At 40.1% G+C, this 24,008-nt stretch overlaps 1 protein-coding gene across 1 annotated transcript in view; it reads left to right on the plus strand.

Annotated features, from left to right (window-relative positions):
• Positions 1-11,180, plus strand: part of Rab2a (RAB2A, member RAS oncogene family) — an 81,548-nt gene extending 70,368 nt beyond the window's left edge. Inside the window, exons 7-8 of the mRNA XM_069990779.1 lie at positions 7,381-7,449; positions 9,866-11,180. Coding sequence (XP_069846880.1) covers positions 7,381-7,449; positions 9,866-9,961 — 165 coding nt within the window. The 3' untranslated portion in view covers positions 9,962-11,180. The remainder of the gene's footprint in view (positions 1-7,380; positions 7,450-9,865) is intronic.
• Positions 11,181-24,008: the final 12,828 nt, after the last annotated feature.

Below are 24,008 nucleotides of genomic sequence, written 5' to 3' on the forward strand. Positions count from 1 at the left end.
CCATACCCTTTAGGTTTGGGATATTCCTACACCTGAGTATCCTCAATACCCAATACGAAACAAGCACTTGGTAAGTGATTACTGAATGGAAGAACTAGATTAATAAGGAAGCGAACATATCTTTCAGTAGTCTCTGACAGGGACAACAGGAAATCCTTAAATACTATGGTATTCCCAAGCCCCTTTGTTGTTGTTGTTGTTGGTCGTGGGGGCTTGAACTCTGGGCCTGAGCGCTGTCCCTCAGCTCTTCAGCTCAAGGCTAGTGCTCTACCACTTGAGCTACAGCGCCACTTCCAGTTTTCTGGTGGTTTATTGGAGACAAGAGTTTCACGGATTTTCCTGCCAGGGCTGGCTTTGAACCTCGATCCTCAGATCTCAGCATCCTGAGTAGCTAGGATTACAGGCATGAGCCACGGGCTCCCAAGCCCTTTTAATCTAGTAGTTTTATATCTTGTTCTTCTGCTAAGATTACATATATTTTTTGTAGGTATAGAAGGTTTCCTGGATTGAACCCAGGGTCTCACACATGCTAATGAACACATGCTTTACCACTGGGTTGTACATACTTACAAAGGTAATGCTAGAAATCTAAAATAACTTCATTAGGAGGATTTTTATTTTTTTAATGTTTACTTTTTTATTGTTGTTATAAAGGTAATGTACAGAGACGTTGCAGTCACATAAGTCAGGTAATAGGTGCATTTTTGTGTTGTTGTTGTTGTTGTTTTGCCAGTCCTGGAGCTTGAACTCTGGGCCTGTGTGCAGTCCCTGAGCCTTTGTGCACAAGGCTAGCATACTACCACTTGAGCCACAGCACCACATCCATCTTTTTCTGAGTAGTTTATTGGAGATAAGGATAATGGACTTTTCTGCCCGGGCTGGCTTGGAACTGTGATCCTCATAGCTCAGACTTCTGAATAGCAGGTGGGAGCCACCAGCATCCAGCTATGAGTACATCTTTTTTACACAATGTCTCTCCTCTCGTGCTCTTGTATTTTTATTTTTAAATTATATGTACTGCATAATAGTTGTGCAAATTAATAGATTTAATGTGACTTTTACATATGTACATATATTTTCATTGTGCCTACCTCCTCCCTTCTCTTGCCCCACCCCCATTTCTTTTCCCTTTCCTAAGAGTTCCACTTAGCTAGAGGGTTTGTTCAGGATGTGGACAGTATATGCTTTTTATGTCCAGTTTAAACTTGAACATATATGAAAATTTCCTTTGTCTTGTATTATTCAAAGATAAGTAGTCCTAATAAAAGAAAAATAAATGTGGTGAGAAGAATAACAGATTCTACTCCTGCTTCTGATACAATTGTGTGTGGTCTCAGGCAAGTCAATTCTCTTTGTACTCAGTCCATGTATTAAATAAGACAGTATTATTATGGATCAGCAAGATAAGCAGTGACCCTCTTTTTCAGTGAAATTCAAGGAAACTATGAAAGAAGTAAAAGCAGAACAACTCCACTGTAGATTACAGATTCTGTGGAGAATGAAAGGGACAAGGAAGAGGTCTCTTTACTGAGCTGTTCCTACTCCCTGCCTCATCCCCAGAAGGCAGCCCCAGCAGAAGTGTGCCTGGAAATACAACCTGAAAAACCTTGTGTTACAAGTCTTCTTCCACTAAAATTAGCTATATTATAATGATGAGATCCAAACATATGAATGTCACAAAATTTGGAGTGTTTGCTTAAGGTCCCTAATTTTTTTTTAATATTTCATAGGGCTTACCCTCCTTGCATAATGGTCTTATCTCAGTCTATCTTATTCTTTAGGGCTCATGCTGCATATGATTTGTAGTTGATTCACTCTATTAATATTTTGGCTTACTTAATCAAAGTATTTGAATTGAATAAAGACCACAGTGTTTGTAGGACATTTAAGCACCTATGTCCACTACTGTTGCTCCCCAGTGACATAGTCCTAAAACATTCATGAGAGCTGACCCACACTGAGTATTCAGTGCTTCACACTAAGCCAGCCGCCCTGTGGAACAGGTACCATTAGTTCCCTCATTTTACAGACAGGTGAAGCAGTAGGCTTGTGTAACACAGCTAGCCCATGGTGAAACTGATGTTTGAATCAGGAAAGACTGGGTTCACTCTTAGCCATCCAGTTCATTTTACAGCTATAAGTTTTCTTGAAAGAATGTTTAATTTCTAGTATTTATATACAGCATTTTAATTTTTTTAGAAATCATTAAAGCTATGGGCACTTAGTATAGTGATTAATGCATAGTAATTACTTGATAAATATTTGTTCGCTTAGACACCTGTTGCTTTCAGGCACTGATAAAACTGAAAAGTCACTTTGCAAGATACCTTACTTTCTAGTAACTGTTCAAGATATTTAAGTAATTGTCTAGCAAGTCCAAGTCTCTGAGTTCAAACCCAGTACCACGACAGAAAGAGACAGAGAGAAAAGGGAGGGGGGAAGGAGAGGGAGAGGGAGAGGGAGAGGGAGAGGGAAAGAATTAAATGAAATTGTCCAAGAACTTCCAGGAGTCTTACCTAACAGATGCCATTGTTCTTAATCTTGCCACCAGGTGGCAGTATGTTGACTCCATTGAAAACAGTTTTTCAGATTAAGAATTGTTAAACCCTAAAGAGTGCTCCATGTTCCCTCCAGTCAGTTGGTTTTTGGTTTTTGGGGGTTTTGCAGGGGTCGGGGTCGGTGATGGGGCCTGAACTCAGCCTGGGCGCTGTCCCTCAGTTCTTCAGCTCAAGGCTAGTTCTCTACCACTCGAGTCACAACACCACTTCCGGCTTTTCTACTTATGTGGTACTGAGGAATCGAGCCCAGGGCTTCATGTATGCTAGGCAAGCACTCTACCACTGAGCCACCTTCCCAGCCCCTCATCCCAGTCAGTTTTGAAGGTCTTTTATTTCCCTCTGATAGCTAATAAAGTCTTTTTTCCTGTGTCTTGAACTGACATCTGAACTGGTATGCTTAGATTCTCCCAATGGTTTTGTTCAGCAACAGTAGGAACTGTGTTCTCTTGTTTGTATCTTCCATGACATCTAGAGGAGTTCTGAATATGTGGTAACAGTAAATGTCCAGGCCTAAATGTCAGTGATACCTAAGATGCACAGAAGCATGTGAATTCACTGACTCTGTTTGAATCACAGCCCATTTACTGTGTTTTGTGCTTATATTAATTTTAATTTTTGCTGTAGAACTCCCAGGAATTTTATCTTAGGTTAGATATTATTAGTACCATTCAGGTAATTGCTGTCAAGGGTTCAAGCATCATTTGTCAGAGATGAAAAGCAAGAGAATTGATGGCTAATAAAATAAAGGTAAAGCACTAAACATGGCAGTTAATTTAAGGGTGGTAAAGGAGGAGGACTGGTAGTAAAATGAAGACAGGCAGACTGCTAGCGCTGAGAGGCGCACTCACTACACAGGAAGCAAGAAGACTACCAAGGTTAGCTGCTGCACATGACCAGGAGTCTGTTCCTACTTAATCATGGGTCTTCCCAGTGTTTCACAGTGCTTATAATGAAATAATTTGACATCCGTTTCTCAGCAGTTTTTGTCATACACTAAACCTATTAATTTTACCTAGTGGTTGCCATTAGTAACATCTTAAGAAATGTATACATAAACAGGGAAATTACCAGCATTTCATAGAAGCCAAGTGTGCCTGTTACGTACTTAATTAAAAAAAAAAAAAAAACAGCAAAATACCAAACTAGAGACATGTCTAAAGTAGTAGAACAGGAGCTATGAGAAAGAAACACTAATGAGAGCCCAAGGCCTTGAGGTCAAGCCCCAGTACCGGCACAAAAATAAAATGTTTAACAATCTCCAGATAAACTGTTTTTGAGGAAACAGCTCAACCACTCAATTCTGTGAGAAACAGTAGGACCTCAGATATTTGCCAAGCAATACTTATATTTTTGTATATTATGTATGTCCATAAAGAACTCAGTGGTTATTCCATGCATGGTGATCCACTCCTGTAACCCCAGTGCTCAGGAAAGTGTGGTATGAGGATCTCAGGTTCAAAGCCAGCCCTGGGCTACACAGTGAAGACCTGCCTCCAAATAAATTTTAAGGATGAATTAAAACACCTACACCTTGAAAAATATGGAGATTGATCCTAAATGAAGAGAGTGAAATTATCCATTTTTATGTCCCAGCAAATTTATTATAAAATAATATTTTTAAAATTGTTTTTAGATCTCAACCAATTTTTCATCATTATCAAAATATATTGCAACATTAGTGGGAAGATAACTGTGACATTCAGCAGCACTACCTAGAAATTATATTTAGCCGGGCGCCAGTGGCTCTCGCTTATAATCCTAGCTACTTAGGAGTCTGAGATCTGAGGATCATGGTTCAAAGCCAGCCAGGGCAGGAAAGTCCATGAGACTCTTTATCTCCAATAAACCACTAGAAAACCAAAAGTGGAACTGTGGCTCAAGCGATAGAGCACTCACGTTGAGCTGAAGAGCGCAGGGACAGCAGTCCGAGTTCAAGCCCCACACCTGACCAAAAAAAAAAAAGAGAAAGAAAATAAGAAAAATTATATTTAATCAATATAATGCTTATTAGTATTAGGCTCATGTTCCTATGAACCAGTTATTTGGGAACTCAACAATTTAAGTCAAAAGTCATACACTTAAAAAAAAAACATAGTCATAATATACATATTTGTCAATGGTAGATGGTTTTGTACTCTTACATTTAGTTCCTAAGTATAAATATTAAATGCATACTTTTCATGGTAAAGAATCCAAGATAATCCATTTACAAGTTATTCTCTATAATATACTCAGAAGGATAAGGAATATTTTAATTTGGTATTAGAGCTCCAAAGTAGAAAGGAAGCATTATCCAAAAATACTCAATTGAGATAATAAAAAATTATAATGAAAAAATAGTTGTTACTGAGGTACCAGTGGCTCACACCTATAATCCTAACTACCCAGGAGGGTGAGGTCCAAGGATCGCGGTTCAAAGCCAGCGTAGGCAGGAAAGTTCATGACACTCTTATCTCCAATTAACTACCAAAAGGCTGGAAATAATGCTGTGGCTCAAAATGGTAGAGCATTAGCCCTGAGCACAGAAACTCAGGGACAGCACCAAAGCCCTGAGTTAAACCCTAGGACATACACCAAAAAAAAAAAAAAATTAATTTCATGTCTTTCAAATGTAAAGTACATCTTAAGTCCTTCAACTATGTTTTTGTTTTTTGTTGGCTTTTTAAATTTTATTTATTTATTTATTTATTGTTAGTTGTGGCACTTGAACACAGGGCCTGAGCACTTTTGCTCAAGGCTTGTGCTTTACCACTTTGAGCCACAGCACCTCTTCTGGTTTTCTGGTGGTTAAAAGTGCTTATAAAAAAACATTAAGTGGTATGTAGGTAATTTAGTATTTTGATAAATTTTATATACCATAGCTCTGTGGGGGGGGGGGGCATGCATGCGTGCTGGTTCTGGGGCTTGAATTCGAGGCTGGGCGCTATCCTTGAGCATTTTTGCTCAATGTTAGCACTGTTACCAGTTGAACCACAGCTCCAGTTCTGGCTTCTTTGGTGGTTAATTGGAAATAAGAGTCTCACAGACTTATCCTGCTGTGCTAGCTTTGAGCCGTGATCCTCAAATCTCAGCCTCTTGAGATTTCAGGCATGAGGCACTGGTACCTGGCTATTACTGTAGCTTTTTGTGCCCATTTTTAAAGAGATTCATCAGTGGTTAAGAATAAAAGACCATTTATGTCCATGTATTAGCACTTTTAATAATGACCTTGCCATATAGAACTACTTGTTTATATGAAGTTGTAGCTCATTTCTAGGACCTTGTAGTTCTGGTCAACATTGTAGTGGAATGTGCACACGTGGGTGCCCCTACAAGGAATTCCAGCATTTTATGGAGACATTTATGTCTGGAGATTTATGTCTGTTGACTTCAGTATTTACTTAGCCCGGTTTCTAGGCCATCACAGTAATTGACATGTTATTGGAAATAAAGCTAAATTTTTTCCTTATTTATAGGGATAAGTTCAGTTTTGAAGAATGTGAATCAATTCATAGTTGGCTGAGAGCCAATTTCCCCTTTAAAGCCTGCATACACATGAAAAGTGTACTCCCATCCTAAGTGCCTTCTGAATCTGCAGTGATTAATTCTTCTCATTATTTTGCTGCGGATTCTCATGACCCTCTGTGATGATTCGATCAGCCACTTAGACTTTATGCATATTCATGTTTCTGTGCTCCCGCTGCAGTCATTCAAGTCTCCTGCACTGACTGGTGTGTGCTTGGTGCAGTAATTGAGCTGCAATAGATTGATTACTCTAGGGAGCTGTAAGGACTTTAAAGGTGAAAACATATCAGTCCTGTTAATTAGGAAACAAAAGCTCTGATAGCAAGTTCAATAGTCAAATATTACCAATGTAAAAGAGATGACAGATATTATTTGTTCCTCTGTAAGTACTATTTATGTCTTTAAATTTGAATTAGGTCTTTATCAGTGGTATAAGAGAGTAACTTTCTTTTTTGTTACCATCCAAAAAAGCTAGTCTCACCATGGAGGGTACATAAGCTACCTAGGTGGCATGCATAGTTTTCATGTGTACTGTGTTTGCATTGTGATATTCATCCCCCCTCCTTGGTCATGATTTTTCCTTTTACTAATTATAATTAATACGTCATAAAAGTTCACCAGTTTACACTGTACAATTCAGCGAGCTTTAGTTTATTTACAAAACTGTGAAACCATCACTACAATCTTACTTTCAGAACATTTTCATGACTCCTGAAGAAATCCCACAGTTATTAGAAGTCCCATTTCCTTTTTCTAACTCCAAGTAACTAGTAATCTGCTTCTGATCTCTGTGAATTGGTCTGTTCTAGACATTTCATATGCATGGAGTATGTGGCCTTTTTGGTTTTATTTCATTTTGCATGCTGTCAAGATTTGTAGCCTGAATCAGCACCTCCTTTCTTTTTAAGACTGAATAATACTCCATTTGTTATCATTAGCTTACATCTTTGTTTTCATTTATTGGTATATGAATGTATTTCTACATTTTTGGCTATTGTGAATAATGCTGCTAACAGAGCTCAGTTTCCATATATCATTGCTCTATACTTTACCTTAGGAAGAAAGCATTCAGTCTTCATGATAGAGTATGATATTAGGTGTGATTTTCTTTGTTGCTGTTTATCAAGCTGAGAAAATTTCTCCTCTGTCCTAATTTGTTGAGATGAAACGTTGGATTTTTTTTGCATCTGTTGAAATGATCATGTGGTTGTCTTTTATTGAGTGCCTTTACATTTTTATGTGCTGAACATTATGATACTCTAGAACTTTTATATAAAATGTTTATTTACTCTTGTGATTTCTGTTCTTTATATTTCAGGCATTTATTAATACAGCAAAAGAAATTTATGAAAAAATCCAGGAAGGAGTTTTTGACATCAACAATGAGGTATATACATACGAAAATTATTGGGTAATACTGATTTAGAATTGGCTTTTACTATTATTTGGAGTCATCACTTTATGCTTTTTAAATTTCTAAAGTGGATCAATGATAGTCCCCTAACACATTCCAGCTGGAACTACTGTACTTCAGTAGTTAAATGTTTGTGTTCTGTTGTGTTCTAGTAGGGTGGCCCTAAGAGCAAAGAAAACTCCCTTTTACCCACGTGTCCATATGGTGACATCTGCTTTGGGGAATAATATTCTGATGTAGAAATGTATATAGTATGTCACAATGCAAAATGCTCCCTTTTTTAGATGAAAGAAGGAAATTCCCAATTTAAACTTATTCCCAGTATAGCAGAGCATGTTTTCAGGAGACTAAATTAATGTGCATAATTGGCAAAGATGCATATTTTTAATGTTACTTTGAGCCCATTTTGTTCAACACAATTAGGCTAATAAAACTTTGGAAAATATAATTCAGAAAGTTTACAAGCTAAAGGTTTGGGTTTTGTTTTGCTTTTTTTTATTGTTGGTGGTGGTGGTATTTTGTTTTTGTCGATTTTGGTGCTTGAACTCAGGGCCTTGAGCTCTTTCACTCAAGGCTAGCACTCTACCATTTTGAGCCACAATGACACTTCCAGTTTTCTGGTAATTGGTTGGAGATGAAGAGTCTCACAGACTTTTCCTGTCCAGGTTGGCTTTGAACCGCGATCCTCAGATCCCCAGCCTCCTCCTGAGTAGCTAGGTAGGATTACAGATGTGTGCCACTGGCGCCTGGCACCTAAGGGATTTTTACCTAAATTCCTACTCTACATTTATCCTTAATTTCAAGTATTTTTAAATATTTATGTGGATAGAATGTATTCTTTCTTATGCATAAATATTTTTGCCAATCTGTGTTAAGACTTGTGGCTTTTTTTTTTTTTTTTTGCTTATGTGGTGCTGAGGAATTGAACCCAGGGCCTCATGCACGCAAAGCAAGCGCTCTATCACTGAGCCACCTTCCCAGCCCAAGACTTGTGGCTTTCAAGAGAGAAGCCCTTGTTCAGAGTGTAGTTGCAGCTGGAAGTGTTTTTTACATGGGGGCCGTGACAGTAGTGATACATCTCCTGGCCTGCACACAGATGAGGCTCAGCTCCCTGCCTCAGGTTCTCACTAAAATAAGCAGCATTTGCCTAAGGTTTCCAAAGAAAGTACTTGACTTAGACTCATTCATATCCCTTCTTCCCTAACCCCCTTTCTCTCTCCTGCTCTCACTGAGGTTTGAACTTCTAGCCTCAGGCTTATTAAGGAGGCGCTCTACCACTCACACCATGTTCCCAGCCCTCTCAGTCCTTTTCCTTTGAAATAATACAGTCCTAAATCCTACCTTCTTGACTTAGATGGTGGTACTTCTTGAGTTAATTTAGTGGTAACACCATTCAGATACTCTTGCCCTGTAATTTGAACAGTAATCGAGCCTCTGTTTAAGAGAGAGCACGTTTTGTTCCGTCTGGTTTCATATAGTATCTGACTGCTTTACCATGCCATTTGCAGCTTTGATTGTAATCTGCTGTCAGGAGCCAACAGGCCGTGCTATTTATTTGGCCTGATGCCAAGTCTGACTCCCTGATTCCTCAAGAAGTTGCTACCAGCCCAGAGGGGGCAAAACCAATGAGCCATAGGGCATGCTTTTTATTAAAGAGGAGTCAAAAGAGCGAAAAGAAACCACATCAGCTGCTGTCAATACTGAGCCAGTGCCAGAAACCCCAAGGCTACTACTGTTGCAGAACAACTGCCAAGCACTATAAATCTGAGATTTACTGTGACGTAAAGTTTCCTTAAGAGCTTAATTTCTGAAGCTACTGTATTACTTTTCTCAAAGTGTTGTATTTTTAGGTAAAATCCACTTGAGGGAGTGAGGGTTAAGACATAAGTGTGAGTTTGATGAATGAAAGAACTACTCTGTGTGTGGGTTCTTGGCAACCTGCCATGTCTTTGGGGATCATAGAAATTATTGATGACACAGAACACTCATATGCCCTTAGCCTGTACAGCTGATTCAACACGGAACAGAAATGCTGTCTAGAGAAAAGATTTTACGTCGTCTTAGAGCAGCAGGGGCTTTGGGTATTTTTGCCCTTTAAAGGTTTCTTGTAATAACTGTTTTAAGCAGTTTTTTCATTCTGAGGATTCCCTGAAAAAAGCAGCATTAGACCATTTCTGTTTGCCTACTATGATAAAGAATTATTTTCAGTAACATCTCACAGCGTCCTATTTTAAAAGAAGGAACAGATTGTTGCCGTTGTTTATAAAATCCACTTATTTTGCAGAGTTGTTTGATACAATTATGTCATTAAGAATGATTTTTTAACGTAATTTGTTTACTGTCCAGTCAGGTCCCCTGGTATTTATTATTCTATTCTCTTGTGTCTCAGGCAAATGGCATTAAAATTGGCCCTCAGCATGCTGCTACTAACGCAACCCACGCAGGCAGCCAGGGAGGACAGCAGGCTGGCGGAGGCTGCTGCTGAGTCTGTTTTTACCGTCTAGCTGCCCAGTGGAGCTCCTCCTTCACCCTCTCTCCTCATGCTCAGCTGAGACATGAAACTGTTTGAAATGGCTTTATGTCACAGAAGACTTTAATCCTTCAAATTCTTGTATAACTTTGAATAAATGGTTAATGTTCACTTAAAAGACAGATTTTGGAGATTGTATTCCTATCTATTTGCATTTGATTTCTAGGTCAATCGATGTGATTATTTTTGTTAAATGTTGTCTTGTGCCCTTAACTAAGAACTGAGTTGTATTGAACACTACAAAGTCATCTTGAGTATTTAAATCAGTTTGTGTAGTTAGGTTTCCCAACCCCAGTGGTTACCTAATGTTTAATATTACAGAACTGTCCTCAAAAAGTTTGTCAATTTTCACAGCTATAAGGAGAACCAGAAGGACTTTTAATTCTGTATTTATCATTTACTTTGTGTATATATAGTTTAATAACCTGCTTGGGTGTAATTTGCCAAGCTTGACTTCTTTAATGCATTTGCATAAAATCTATACTGTTTAAAGCTTGAAGCTACAGAAACATTGTTAGGAATTGCTTGGACACCGAATTTTAAACTTTTTGACATTGTTAACAAGCATGTTCATCTTTTCTTGTCACTAGTCCAAGAAAAATATGCTTAATGTATATTACTAAAGGCTATGTCTGTGTTAACCTGTTTTAATGCCAAAAGTTTGCTATTTGTCCACAATTTCCTTAAGACCTCTTCAGAAAAGGATTTGTTTGCCTTAATGAGTACTGTTGGGTAGAAACACAGTATGATGAGTGAAAGGGCAGAAGCAAGAAATCCCACCCTCAGGCGACCCTGAGGGGAGTGAGCACCCACATGTAGATGGCACATTATGAGGACTTTAATCTTTCTTTAACCACAATAATGTTTTCCTTTTATTCACATGATTTCTAAGTATATTTTTCATGCAGGACAGTTTTTCAACCTTGATGTACAGTGACTGTAAAATTTTTCTTTCAGTGGCAACTTAATAATCTTTAAAATATGGTAAGCATCTTGTCTGTTTTGAAAGGGATATGACAATAAATCTACCAGTTGGAAATTCCTGTTGAAAAGTAGAAAAGCTTTAGTAATTTACTCAATGTGGTGGTTTTATCCTTCTTTTTCCTTTTTCTCCCTTGGTCTATAATGAAATTGTTATAGCAGTGCAAAATAAAATCCTCTGTATAAAAGTGTTCCTTTTTTTTCTGACATATCTTGTTTTTTTAAGGTATATACATTTATATACATTTTTAATCTATTTACAGCTTTTCCTTGTGTTTGAATGTGTTCTTTTCTACAAGTCAGAATGCTTAAAATACTTTAAAAAGTTTTACTAAAACATAAAACCTCCACAGTGTGAAATTCTTACTGACGTGATGCAAACAGGTGCTTCCCACTCAGCCAGTACAAGAACATTCCTGCCGTACGGACACATAAAGAAGGCTCCCATGATGATGCTCACCACTACTCGATGTGCTCAGTCCTCCTGATAAATATACAAAGTTAAGACAGCTAGGAAATAATATCTGCTGTATATCAAGTTGAAGAATGATTCTTTAGAAATTTTTTAACTGTTAACTTTTCCAGAAATGTAATGCATTTTTTCATGCTCTATTCCCTAATTCTTTTCTGAATCAAGTAAAAGAAAAATCAGTGCTAAGAACAAGCAACAAATTGGCACCCTGAGAAAATGGCAGCCTACGGTTCAGTCCCCACTGCAGCCCTAATGTGCCTTGTGGGGAGCTAAGACTCCCTGTGGCTGGTTACCACTTTCTACACAGAGTCCTTCTACCTCGGGGAAGTATGGTAGGAGTCCATGAATTGACCAGGCAGTATTTTATTCACCCTGTCATAAATAGTGTAATTTTAGGACCTACAATTGCCTTGTGCTATAATTGGGGGAGGGGGTGCGTGGGCCCTGTCCCTGAGCATATTTGTCAGGGCTAGTGCTCTACCACTTTAGCCACAACTCTACTTCTGACTTAATGGTAATTAATTGGAAATCAGAGTCTCAAAGACATTCATGCCCAGGCTAGCTTTGAACTGTGATCCTTAGATCTCAGCCCCCTGATTAGCTAGGATTACAGACAAGAGCCACCAGCACCAAACTATAATGAGTTTCTAATATTTGATCATTTTGTGTTAGAGTGCTTTTCCTGGGACTTGAACTCAGGGCTTAAGTATGGTCGCTAGCTTTTGTGCTCAAGGATAGTATGCTTACCACTTGAGCCACAGCTCCACTTCCAGCTTTTTGGTGGTTAATTGGAGATAGAGTCTCACAGACTTCTCAATCTGGCTTTGACTGTGATCCTTAAATCTTAGCTTACTGCATACCTAGGTTTGAGCCACTGATGCCCAGCATTGATCAATGTTTTTAATATCTCCGTGCATTGGATAACTTGAAAATCAGTCACAGGAAAAATAAATGCAGCTTTTAATGTCTCAGCATGTAATACTCCAGATTTGCAGTTTTCATAAAGACTCTTATTTCTCATCTCTGAGACTAGAAAAACCTAACCGCAGTATGACAACACCCCACGTTCTGATGAGGCTCTTTGGAGTATAAATTGGAAGTGTTTTGCTGGACAGGAGATGGGGTAGTGTTTTATACACATATATTTGCTACTGACCCAGAAATCTCCATTGCAAGACCCTAGTGGCACCCCAACAGTGCAGAAGTTCAAGGTCTTGTCCCTTGTTGCAGCATTGGTCGTATGTGCAAAACACTTGAAGTTACCTCAGTGTCTGCATAGGAGTGTGATTCAGTGACCAGTGCCTCGCCACACAATAGGCTCTTAACACACCCTTATAAAACAGGAGGATCACTATGAACTGATGTGACTTTCAAGATAGAAAAGCAACATGCAAGAACATCAGTGGTTTACCATACTTAGTACAAGGCAGTTTAAGAACATGTACTTCTCTGTGCAGAAGAAACGAACTAGAAGCTGATTACCTACAGAGGCTGGATATACAAGGGTGAGAGTAAGATCTGGTTACAATGAGAAGGGGACACCAATCTCAATATACAGTTTTGTGCAGCCCTGACTCGAGTCTTGGCATGTCTCACATACTCCATAATAAAAGTCAGCTGTGATGCCAGAAATAGGGATTCTAAAGTAATGCATGTACCTAACTTCAAAGAACAATACCACAGTAAAGGGAGTAGGGATAAAAACCAACATATGTAACTGGAAAATAGTGTGAACACTTAAGTTGTAAGGATAAAGACAAAAGGAACTATACACAAATGGCTGCCACAGAAAAAGGAGGTGGATTAACAATTCCTAAACTGCCTTTTACTAATATTATATATAAAATACTAATATTGAGCACATAAACTGTAGTATAGTTTGTGTGTGTGTGCGCGCACCTGTGTACATGTGTCTAGGGCTGGGAATGTGGCTTAGTGGTAGAATGCTTAACATGCATGAAGCCCTGGGTTCAACTCAGTACCACATAAACAGAAAGCCAGAAGTGGCTCTGTGGCTCAAGTAGTAAGAGTGCTAGCCTTGAACAAAAGAAGCTGAACTCAGTCCAGGCCCTGAGTTCAAGCCCCAGGACTGGCCAAAAAAAAAAAAAAAAGTTGATGTCTAAAATGTACCCTGTGATGTCAAATCAAAGTAGAGATGGTGCATGCTTGTGGGTTTTGTAATATGTACAGATACAGATGTAGGTATACACTGTAGGTGAATTGAATACACATTTCCCAACTCTGACCTTATAGAATGCCCAGAAACAAAACCTAGAATCAATAAGTATACATATTGCCCAGATACTGGTTTCTAAATAACCACTTGCTAATAAAGAGAATGAAGAATCCTTGGAGAAGTATGTTAATTCCTGTACTGAGACAGAGAAATTAGAAGATAAGCCAGAAAGGGAAAGTTGGAAAATAACCGAAGAAAAAGATTTGTCAAGGGAGAGGCCATCTTATTGCCAATTCAGACAATTTAAGAAGTAATGGGTTGCAAATCATGGGGTGAAACAGAATTAGTGGGCACATGACAAAAATATTGCATACTTGAGGTATCCTCAAGATACAGAAGGAAAACAAGTAAATGTAGGAAAACCTGACATCCCCTTCATTGAGTGATCAATAAAACCTAAGGACCAGCTGGGTATGAATGGCTCATTCCTGTAATTCTAACCACTCAGTCTGAGATCTGGAGGGTCGTGGTAAAAAGCCATTCCAGGCAGAAGTGTCTGAGAGATTTTGCCTCCAAGTAATTCACCAAAAAGCTAGACTGGATGCATGGTTTAAGTGGTAGAGCACCAAGCAAGGACAAGGCCCTGAGTTCAAGCTGAAGTATGGGCAGGGGAAGGGAAATCCACTTGAGGATTACAAGTACCTTCTTATGGTATGTGCTGAGTAGGGAGTGTTTGTTTTTGTTTTTTGTTAAAGTGATGTACGTAAGTTACATAAGTAAGGTAGTGGTTACATTTCTTGTCCAACTTGTTATCCCTTCCCTCCTGAATTCTGGACCCATGTTAATGATATTTAATCAATGTTAATTCCTTGGCTTTGATGACAGTCCTATGGTTACTTACACAAGAGGCTAACATTGAGTAAGCTGCGTTGTAAGTATATAGAAACAGCTGCTTTTGCAATCTTGTAGGTCTATTTGAAAATATTGGGCTAAATGTCGTGAGGCCTACAAAAAACCAATGCATTACAATAAAATTGCAGTGACTTTTTTTTTTCCTAATGTTAATTGCTTTCCTGTCTTTAATTATTTCCTCCAAAATAGAAAGGGGAAGTACACACACACACACTCAAAAGCACTCTTTAAGTAGTTGTACAAAGAAGTTCCCATCCTACAAAACAGTATATGAATGCAAGGTGTCCGACAACATTGTCACCCCTCGCTCCTAACCTCTTCCAAATGCTTTTAAAATATTCTAGAACCAAAGTACCAATTCTCCTAGGGGTTAAAAGCCAGTGTTTATTTGCCTGGATGTTAAAACATGGATGTTCTGAGGGCTTACTCTCATCCTATTTTACAAAGCTTCTCGGTTTGTTTTTATCCAATGTGTCTCTTATCTACTGATGCTGACACAAGGTACCTTAAATACAACTTGGACACAACTTTCTAACCTTGACGTTAGAAGTACTATCTACCTAAGACCCAGGTATGGGTAATACTGTTCCTTTCTTAGGTTCTATGCGATTATCCATTTTCTTGCCTTCTCCAGCCTTTAGAAGTAACACATTGCTTGGCTTGCGTGCTTTTCCTCCAGTTTCAAACCACCAATGACCATTTGAGTTTCTCTCAGCGTATCATTCTGGCATGTTTTCTCCTCACTCCCTCTTCCACTTTTAAATCCTTTATACTTTATACTTTTAATATCCAGCCACATAGATCTGGGAAGTGGCAGAGTGCTTGCCTTGCATGCATGATGCCCTGGGTTCAGTTTCTCAGCACCACATAAGCAGGAAAAGCTAGAAGTGACACTGGCTCAAGTGGTAGAGTGCTAGCCTTGTGCTGAAGAGCTGAGGGTCAGCACCCAGGCCTAGAGTTCAAGCCACAGCACCACTTCCGGTTTTCTGAATGGTTTATTGGAGATAAGAGTCTCATGGACTTTTCCTGCCTGGGCTGGCTTTGAAACATGATCCCCAGATCTCAGCCTCCTGAGTAGCTAGGATTACAGGTGTGAGACACTGGCGCCCAGCTCCCAGTTTTTTATTAATCATATTTTTAAGGAAAAAATTATACTATCACAAATAATACACAGTACATTTTCCTGCCTTGACAACCTTTCATTTGATCAATAAATTTCTGCCAGGTGCCAATGGCTCACACCTGTAATCCTAGCTACTCAGGAGGCTGAGATCTGAGGATCATGGTTTGAATTCAGCCCAGGCAGGAAACTCCATAAGACTTTTATCTCCAATTAACTCAAAAACTGCAAGTGGAGCTGGGGCTCAAAGTGGTAGAGCACTAGCCCTGAGCAAAAGAGCTTAGGAACAGCACTCAGGCCCTGAATTCAAGCCCCACAACCACCAAAAAAAGAAAATTCATTTTCTCATAAAGAATTATGTAGCTATATGTGTGCAGATTAGCATAAATAATTTTTTAGTATTTAAAGTTCATTCAATGGAAGATTCATGTTTGAGTCCCTTTGATTTCTGTTGTTGTTTTTTTTTGTGAACATACTGTACAGAGGGGTTACAATTACATGGGCAGGATAATGCGTACATTTCTTATCAAGCATTGCAGCCTCCTCCTTTGTTTACCCTTCACATCCCTTCCCAGCCTCCCCGCCCCCCCTCCTCCCCCCCCCCCTTGATTTCTGTTTTTTAAAAAAGGATAAAAATAATAATAAAAGAAGCTGGACAGGAGGCTGAAATCTGAGTATCACAATTTGAAGCCAGATGGAACAGGAAAGTGTGACAGCAAATGAGGGGAAAGCAGAGAATACAGGTCACGTGATGGGTTAGTTCCCTGTGCAAACTAGAGCTCACCTTCCGCTGGCCTCTGCTGATACTATAGAAGAGGACCTGCCATTAATGGGGAAAGGGCAAAGTGGAAGACAGACTGTGAGAAGGAAATGGAGACTCAGGCTGGTGGCTACAACTGGCAACATGATGAATGAAAAGCTAATGTTCAGACTATAAAATAGAAATGAGGGGTTGGTGGAGAAAGTAGGTCTGGGTGAGTCCTGAGAGCATGTGACATCTGTGTCTGCGTGGGTGGTAGGGGAAAACTAGTTCACAGATGGTTGTTTGCATGTCAATAGCTCCTGACAATACTGTGGCACCCAGCTTCAAGACCCCAGTGCAACACAATGAAGGTAGGTATCCCAAGGAATCAGCTCTAATATTCCTGTCAGAAAAAAAAAAAAATGTAGTCGATGGTTTTATTAGGGTTTTTGTTTGGTTGGTTTTGGGTTTTTTTGCAGTGGTAGAGATTGAATCCAGGGCCTTATGCATGCTAAGCAAGCACTCTGCCACTAGCTACACCTGTAGCTCTGTTAAACTTTACAAAGGAGTGAATAACTTCAGCTTGGTTATAAGAAAAATGAGCACAAAGTATTTTAGTAGATCTCCATAATTAAATAATTCAATGGCTTGCTACACAGGACTTTGCATTTATTTACCTAATTTAAAAAGTAAACTTGGATTTGGGCTCTGGTAACTCAGGCTTGTAATCCTGGGTACTCAGGCTGAGATCTGACCATCCCAATTCAAAGCCAACTGAGGCAGGAAAGTCCAGGAGACTCTTATCTCCAATTACCACCAAAAAACTGGAAGTGGAGATATGCTCAAGTGGTAGAGCCTTGAGCAAAAAAAGCTAATGGACAATGCTCAGGCCCTGAGTTCAAGCCCCAATACTTGCATATGAAGAAAAAGAAGTGAGTATCTGTGGCTTATGCCCATAATCCTAACTACTCAGGAAGTTGAGATCCAGACCTGGCAAGAAAGTCTGTAAGATTCTTACCTCCAATTAACCACCAAAAAAAAACAGAAAAGGAGCTGTGGCCCGAGTGGTAGATCACTAGCCTTGAGCACAAAAAGGTCAAAGACAGTGTCCAAGCCCTGAGTTCAAGCCCCAAGACTGGCACCAAAAGAGGGGATGGAGGAGAGAGATGGATCAGAAAACCTGTAAGACTTCATCTCCAAAATAACCAGAAAAACTTGAGCTGAAGACATGGCTCCAGCCATGAATGAGCACCAGCTGAGTGAGCAAGCTGAGCCACTACGTGAGTCCCTGAGCTCAAATCTCAGTACCTAAAGAAAAAGTGGTGGAGAGCCTGTCTAGCAAGCATGAGGCCATGAGTTCAAACCTCAGCACCATTAAAAAAAAAAGGAGGGCTGGGAGGAAGGCAAAGTGAAACAGAGACAGGAGGATCACCTTTGGAGACTAAGGCAGCTGTGAGTGAAAGGATACTAAAGGTTACTGGATGTTGACCATTTGTCAGGTTGAATATTTAAGAGGGAGCAAGGCCCTGTAGATACTTTGACTTCCTGCTACTGGCTTCCAGAACGAGCAAAGAATCCATGTCTTGTTATTTTTAGCCGTGCATTTTCCCTGTGTAAAGGCAGCTCCAGAACATGAGGAGCTGGGCGAGTAATGCATAATACACAAGCAATAATAGCACAACCTGTGCATCTAGCATGAAAGGTGGTGTCAAAGCCAAGCTGGTAAGAGCTGCCTTGCTGCTTGACATGTGTAGAACGTATCTTGACAGAGGCAAAATTAATCTCTTGGGGTAGTCTTTTTGCTTCTTCCTGATGCACAAGAATTTAATTTACATACCAAGATGCTATTGAGAAGATTAGTATCTAAGAGACTTTTATGAAAAACCATGGATACTACCCATAGGGCTTTGGTGTGAAAGGTAGAGCTTTTGGTGTTACTTGTGCCCAGAATCCAGTTTCAGATGGAAGCAAGGGTCAGATGTGACATGGTGGCATCTATGATGGTGACAGTGGCTATAATGGCTGGAAGAAATCAGGCAAATCTGGAAAAGACGTCAATGCTGTGGAGCACAAGTGGGAAAGGCTGGTGTGGGGCTGAGCTGACGAGATGGTGTCGGTGTTGTGTTTGAGATTCTGCAATCATCATTTAGGATGATTTGAATATTCTAACTAGGTGCCAGCATCAAGTCCAAGAGTGGAGATGATAGCTGCAGGGCGAGGCAATCACTCGGGAGAAAACCACACAGTGTCGGATTTGACAATTAATTTTGCATTAAAATAGCCAGATTACAACTCCCTTCCCCCATCTCGAGACTGCAGAGATCTCACATTAGGAAACAAAACAGGCAGGGACCACAACAAAGCCAGACTCCATCTGCTGCGTCCTTGTGTACGTGGCCAGCATGAGCCCAGAGCTGCCCAGGTTCCCACTGTCAATCATGTGGGGTTTGTGCTGGTGTGTGTGTGTGTGTGTGTGTGTGTGTGTGTGTGTGTGTGTGTGTGTGTGTGTGTGTGTGTGTGTGTGTGTGTGTGTGTGTGTGTGTGCGTGTGCATTCACATGCTGGTCCTGGGGCTTGAACTCAGGGCCTGGGCACTGTCCCTTAGCTTCTTTTGCTCAAGGCTAGTGCTTTACAACTTGCACCACTGCTCTACTTTTGGCTTTTTTTGTAGCTAACTGGAGATCGGAGTCTCACATACTTTTCTGCTGTGCTGGCTTCGAACCTTGATCTTCAGATTCAGCCTCCTGAGTAGCTAGGAGAATGAGCCACCAGCACACAGCCATATGTAATATTTGAAAAAATATTTCCATCTATAGTTGAATAGTTGATTCCAAGGACACACAACCACACATACAGAGGCCAAGTCCAAGTCTATGAATTTGCACATGAATGTGTTTAACCAAAATACAAGCCGATCCCACATATAATCTTCTTCACTTTTTTTCCCTTTTTTTTTTTTTTTTTTTTTTTTTGTCAGTTGTGGGTCTGGGCGCTGTCCCTGAGCTCTTCAGCTCAAGGCAAGCCCTCTACCACTTGAGCCACAGCACCATTTCCATTTTTCCAGTGGTTAACTGGAGATAGAGTCTCACAGGGAATTTCCTGCCTGGGCTGGCTTGGAAGTATGATCCTCAGATCTGAGCCTCCTGTATAGCTAGGATTACAGGCATGAGCCACCAGTGCCTGGCTACTTCACGTTTTATACTATAATATATAACTCTCTCCACATCATTGCCAATTATCTTTACTTGTACTGGTTAGGAATGTAGGTCATGAGCACATCTCATGGTTCAAATACTGGCTCTACCACCTAATTAGCAGGAGATTGAGTCCTGTCCTCGGGTTCCTGGAGTAAGGGGTGAAATTAATATCACCCCACACCTCATGGGTCACTGGGAGGTGAGTTATGTCATGTTCTCAAAAGTTGGTTTGTCACAGAAAGTGCTCAATAAATGCCAGCTTCCGTGATTTTTCTAATTTTGATGCCTGGGTGGTATTCATGTTGTTATGTGAGCGTGTTGTAATTTACTTCACCATTTCTTGCCGGTGGCTGTAAATTCCTTAGGCAAAGAAATCAATGCTCAGTTAACATCCCTATTGTGAAATCTATGAGCACATCAATAATAATTTCTTTTTGTAAGTCCACAATGCATTTACTACACATAACATAAAACACATTGTGGTATAGCCGTGTGGAGAATCAGCTGTCACAATACCCATGATCCTAGCTGACTAGGCACCATGATCTAACCACAACATTCGCCTCTACTATGGCTGGTAAAGTATAATCTCTTTGGTAGAGTCGGTTTAAGAATTTACTATTCAGCTAGACACTAGGGGTTCGTGCCTGTATTCTTAGCTACTTTGAACATGGAGGTTCAAAGCTGACCCAGGCACTTAAGTCTGTGAGACTCTTCTCTCCAATTAATCAGCAAAAAGCTAGAAGTGGAGCTGTGGCTCAAATGATGCAGGACCAGCCTTGAGTGAAAAAGCCAAATGAGAGCATGAGGCTCCAAGTTCCAGCCACAGTACCAACAGAGAGAGAGACAGAGACAGAGAGAGAGAGAGAGAGAGAGAGAGAGAGAGAGAGAGAGAGAGAGAACATGTATGTGTGTGTGTTCGATGTACATTACGTTTCTTAATATTTAGAGAGGATATATCATGGTATATACTTTTTGCTTTCTATATATCCTGTGGGACTTAACACACGAGGCAATGACAATAATAATTTCCATTACAAAAAAAAGGATATTTGAGATTTTTAACAGCTTGCATACTTAAGAAAGTCTACATTGCTAGTAAGTAACCAGGGGTATCAATAGAACTTGAGATAAGTTCCATACTAGGTTTTTGCCAGGCACAAGTGGTTCACACCTCTAATCCTAGCTATTCAGAAGTCAAATTTTATGAACAATTCACAAAAGGAGAAACTCAAGTATCTCACAAGCAGATGGAAGAAGCACTAGCCAGTAAAATATAAATTCAAACAAGACACCAATTTTGTCTATGAAATTGGCAAAAAATATAGGATATAGATATTATTTATTCATATATTGCTGATGGGGTTTAAGGAGGTGAATTTTAATCTATGAATATGTATGTGCATGCAAGTGTGTATGTAGAAAATGACCCCATGATTGCAATTCTATGCTGCTGTTTTATACTATAGAAACTGTAGCACAAAGCTGAGCAGTGTAGCTCATATCTGTAATCCTAGATACTCAGAGGCTGGGATCTAATGATCTTGGTTCAAAGCCATCTTAGACAGACAAATTCTAGAGGCTTTCATTTGCAATTATTTAGCCAGCAAAAAGCTGGAAGTAGAGGTATGGCTCAAGTGATAGAGGACAAGCCTTGAACAGAAAAAGCTTAATGAAAAATAGATGCCCTGAGTACTTGTGTTAAAAGAAAAAAAGACATTTTAGCAAAAATGGATGAATTATGGAGTACTATGTAATCATTTAAAAGGATATGTTTTTTATGTAATAAGCTAGAGCAGTCTTTATATTATTTAAAGAAAGTATAAAACAAACTTTCTGATAAAATCCCATTTGTAAAAACAATAATAAAAAAGAAAACGTGTATAAATATTCTTTATAAGCATAAAATGAAATCTATCCCTTTACACCTAGAACTAAGTGGCAATGGTACAAAGAAATGTGGAGCGAGAAGGAGCAGGAGAAGCAGGAGACAGTGGCCTGCGCATCACACAGCCTCGCATTGTTCCTATGTTTCTGAGGGTTTTTTTTTTTATTACTTTTATGTTTCTTTTTTCTTTTTCAACACTTTTATTAAGAAACCAACCTGCAACTTATTTCCATAAACCAAAAGCCTTAAAAAGTAAATGTAGGGTTAGGCATGGTACTGCTTGCCTTTAATCTCACCTACTCTGGAAGCAGAGAGGCAGAGCAATAGTCCAGGGCCACCTCAGATAAAGACTTAGTCCCTGCCTGGAAAACAAACCAAAAGCAAACGGACTTGGGATAAGGCTCCAGGGGCAATAGGAATCTTACAGGATTTTCTTTCAGTTTTGCTAGGAACTGAAAAATCTCTAAAAACAGCTAATATTTTAAAATAAAAAGTGAAAACTTTGCTGGACAACACAGTTTTAGCTTTGTATTACAATATCAAATATAAGAGTTTTAAACGGAAAAACTTTCAACAAAAAGAATACCTTCTCAGGGGATAGGCAAGGTACCACATGCCTATAATCTCAGCTACTCAGGAAACAGAGAGGGACGAACAAGGTTCAAGTCCAGCCCAGGAAAAATATTAGCAAGTCCCATCCCAATCAATAAACAGAATATGTGGTACATGTCTTTCATACAAGCTGTGTGGGAGGCTCTAGATAGGAGGATTGCTGTCTGAAAATAGCCCAGGCAAAAATGCAAGACCCTACTCTAAAAATAACTAAAGCAGTTGGGTGCTGGTGGCTCACTCCTGTAAAACTAGCTACTCAGGAGGCTGAGATGGTTCATAGTTCAAAGCAAGCCCAGGCAGGAAAGTCCATGAGACTCCTATCCAATAAAGCTACTCAGAAAAGGGCTGAAGTGGCATTGTGGCTCAAGTGGTAGAGTGCTAGCCTTGAGCACAGAGAGGCTCAGGGTCAGAGCCTAGGCCCTGAGTTCAAGCTCCAGGACTGGAAAAATAAATAAGTAAAATAACTAAAGCAAAAAAAAGAAAAAGACTAGGGGAATGGCACAAATAGTAGAGCATAAGCTTAGCAAGCATGAGGCCCTGAATACAACCCTAGTAGAACCACACACACACACACACACACACACACACACACACACAAATGCTACCAAGCACTGGTGGCTCACCCCTGTAATCCTAGCTACTCAGGAGGCTGAGATCTGAGGATTGTAGCCAACCCAGGCAGGAAGGTCCCTGAGACTCTGATCTCCAATTAAGCACCAAACATGCCAGAAATGAAGCTGTGGCTCAAGTGGTAGAACACTAGCCTTGAGCACAAAAGTTCAGGACAGCACCTAGACCCCAGGACAGGCACTAGTGTGCGCCTGTATGTGTGTGTGTGTGTGTGTGTGTGTGTGTGTGTGAGAGAGAGAGAGAAAGAGAGAGAGAGAGAGAGAGAGAGAGAGAGAGAGAGAGAGAGAGAGAGAGAGAGAGAGAGAGAGAGAGAGAGAGAGAGAGAGAGCTGGATTCCTTTTTTTTTTTTTTTTTGGTCTGTTGTGGGGCCTGAACTCTGGGCCTGGGCGCTGTCCCTCAGCTCTTCAGTTCAAAGCAAGTACTCTGCCACTTGAGCCATAGCACCACTTCAAGACTTTTCTGTTTATGTGGTGCTGAGGAATAGAACCTAGGACCTCATGCATGCAAAGTAAGCACTGTACCACTGAGCCACCTTCCCAGCCCTTGCATTCCAATTTTTACAGTTACAATTTTACAAGTTAAATTGATTCTTAAAATATGATCCTACAATGGGGTTCTTTAGGATCTATCTGAAAACTTATGCTCAGGGCTAGATTCCAGTAGCTCACACCTATACTCCTATCCTAGCTTCTTTCTTTCTCTCTCTCTCTCTCTCTCTCTCTCTCTCTCTCTCTCTCTCTCTCTCTCTCTCTCTCTCTCTCTCTCTTTCTCTCTCTCTCTCTCTGTCTTTCTTTGTCTCTGTCTCTGCCTCTCTCTCTCTCTCTCTCTCTCTCTCTCTCTCTCTCTCTCTCTCTCTCTCTCTGTCCCCCTGTCTCCATCTCTATCTGTCTCTTCCCTCTTCTTCTCTTTCTATCTCTTGATTTTTTGAGATAGAATTTCATTAAGTACCCCTAGCTGGACTTAAACTCGGCGATTATAGGCATGTACCACCATGCTCGGCATCAAGAGATTTCTCGATTGGATATCCATAGGCAGAGTCCCAGTGATTTATTCCAGTTCAATGATTTATTCCACCTCCCCGGCACTCTGATGCCAGTGGTGGATGACAAGGGCAGCTGTTTTCCCTTCCCTCTGTCACAGTCATTGCCTACAAACCAGGGAATCTGAATGGGAGGAGGGTCCCCTGGAGCCTGCTTATAAAAAGAGAGACTGAGCCCAGTGCCAGTGGCTCACACCTGTAACTCTAGCTACCCAAGAGGCTAAGGGCTAAGGA

This window comes from Dipodomys merriami, unplaced genomic scaffold (genome assembly GCF_024711535.1).
Source record: "Dipodomys merriami isolate MVZ:Mamm:240054 unplaced genomic scaffold, mDipMer1.0.p SCAF_4, whole genome shotgun sequence".
Lineage (NCBI taxonomy): Eukaryota > Metazoa > Chordata > Mammalia > Rodentia > Heteromyidae > Dipodomys > Dipodomys merriami.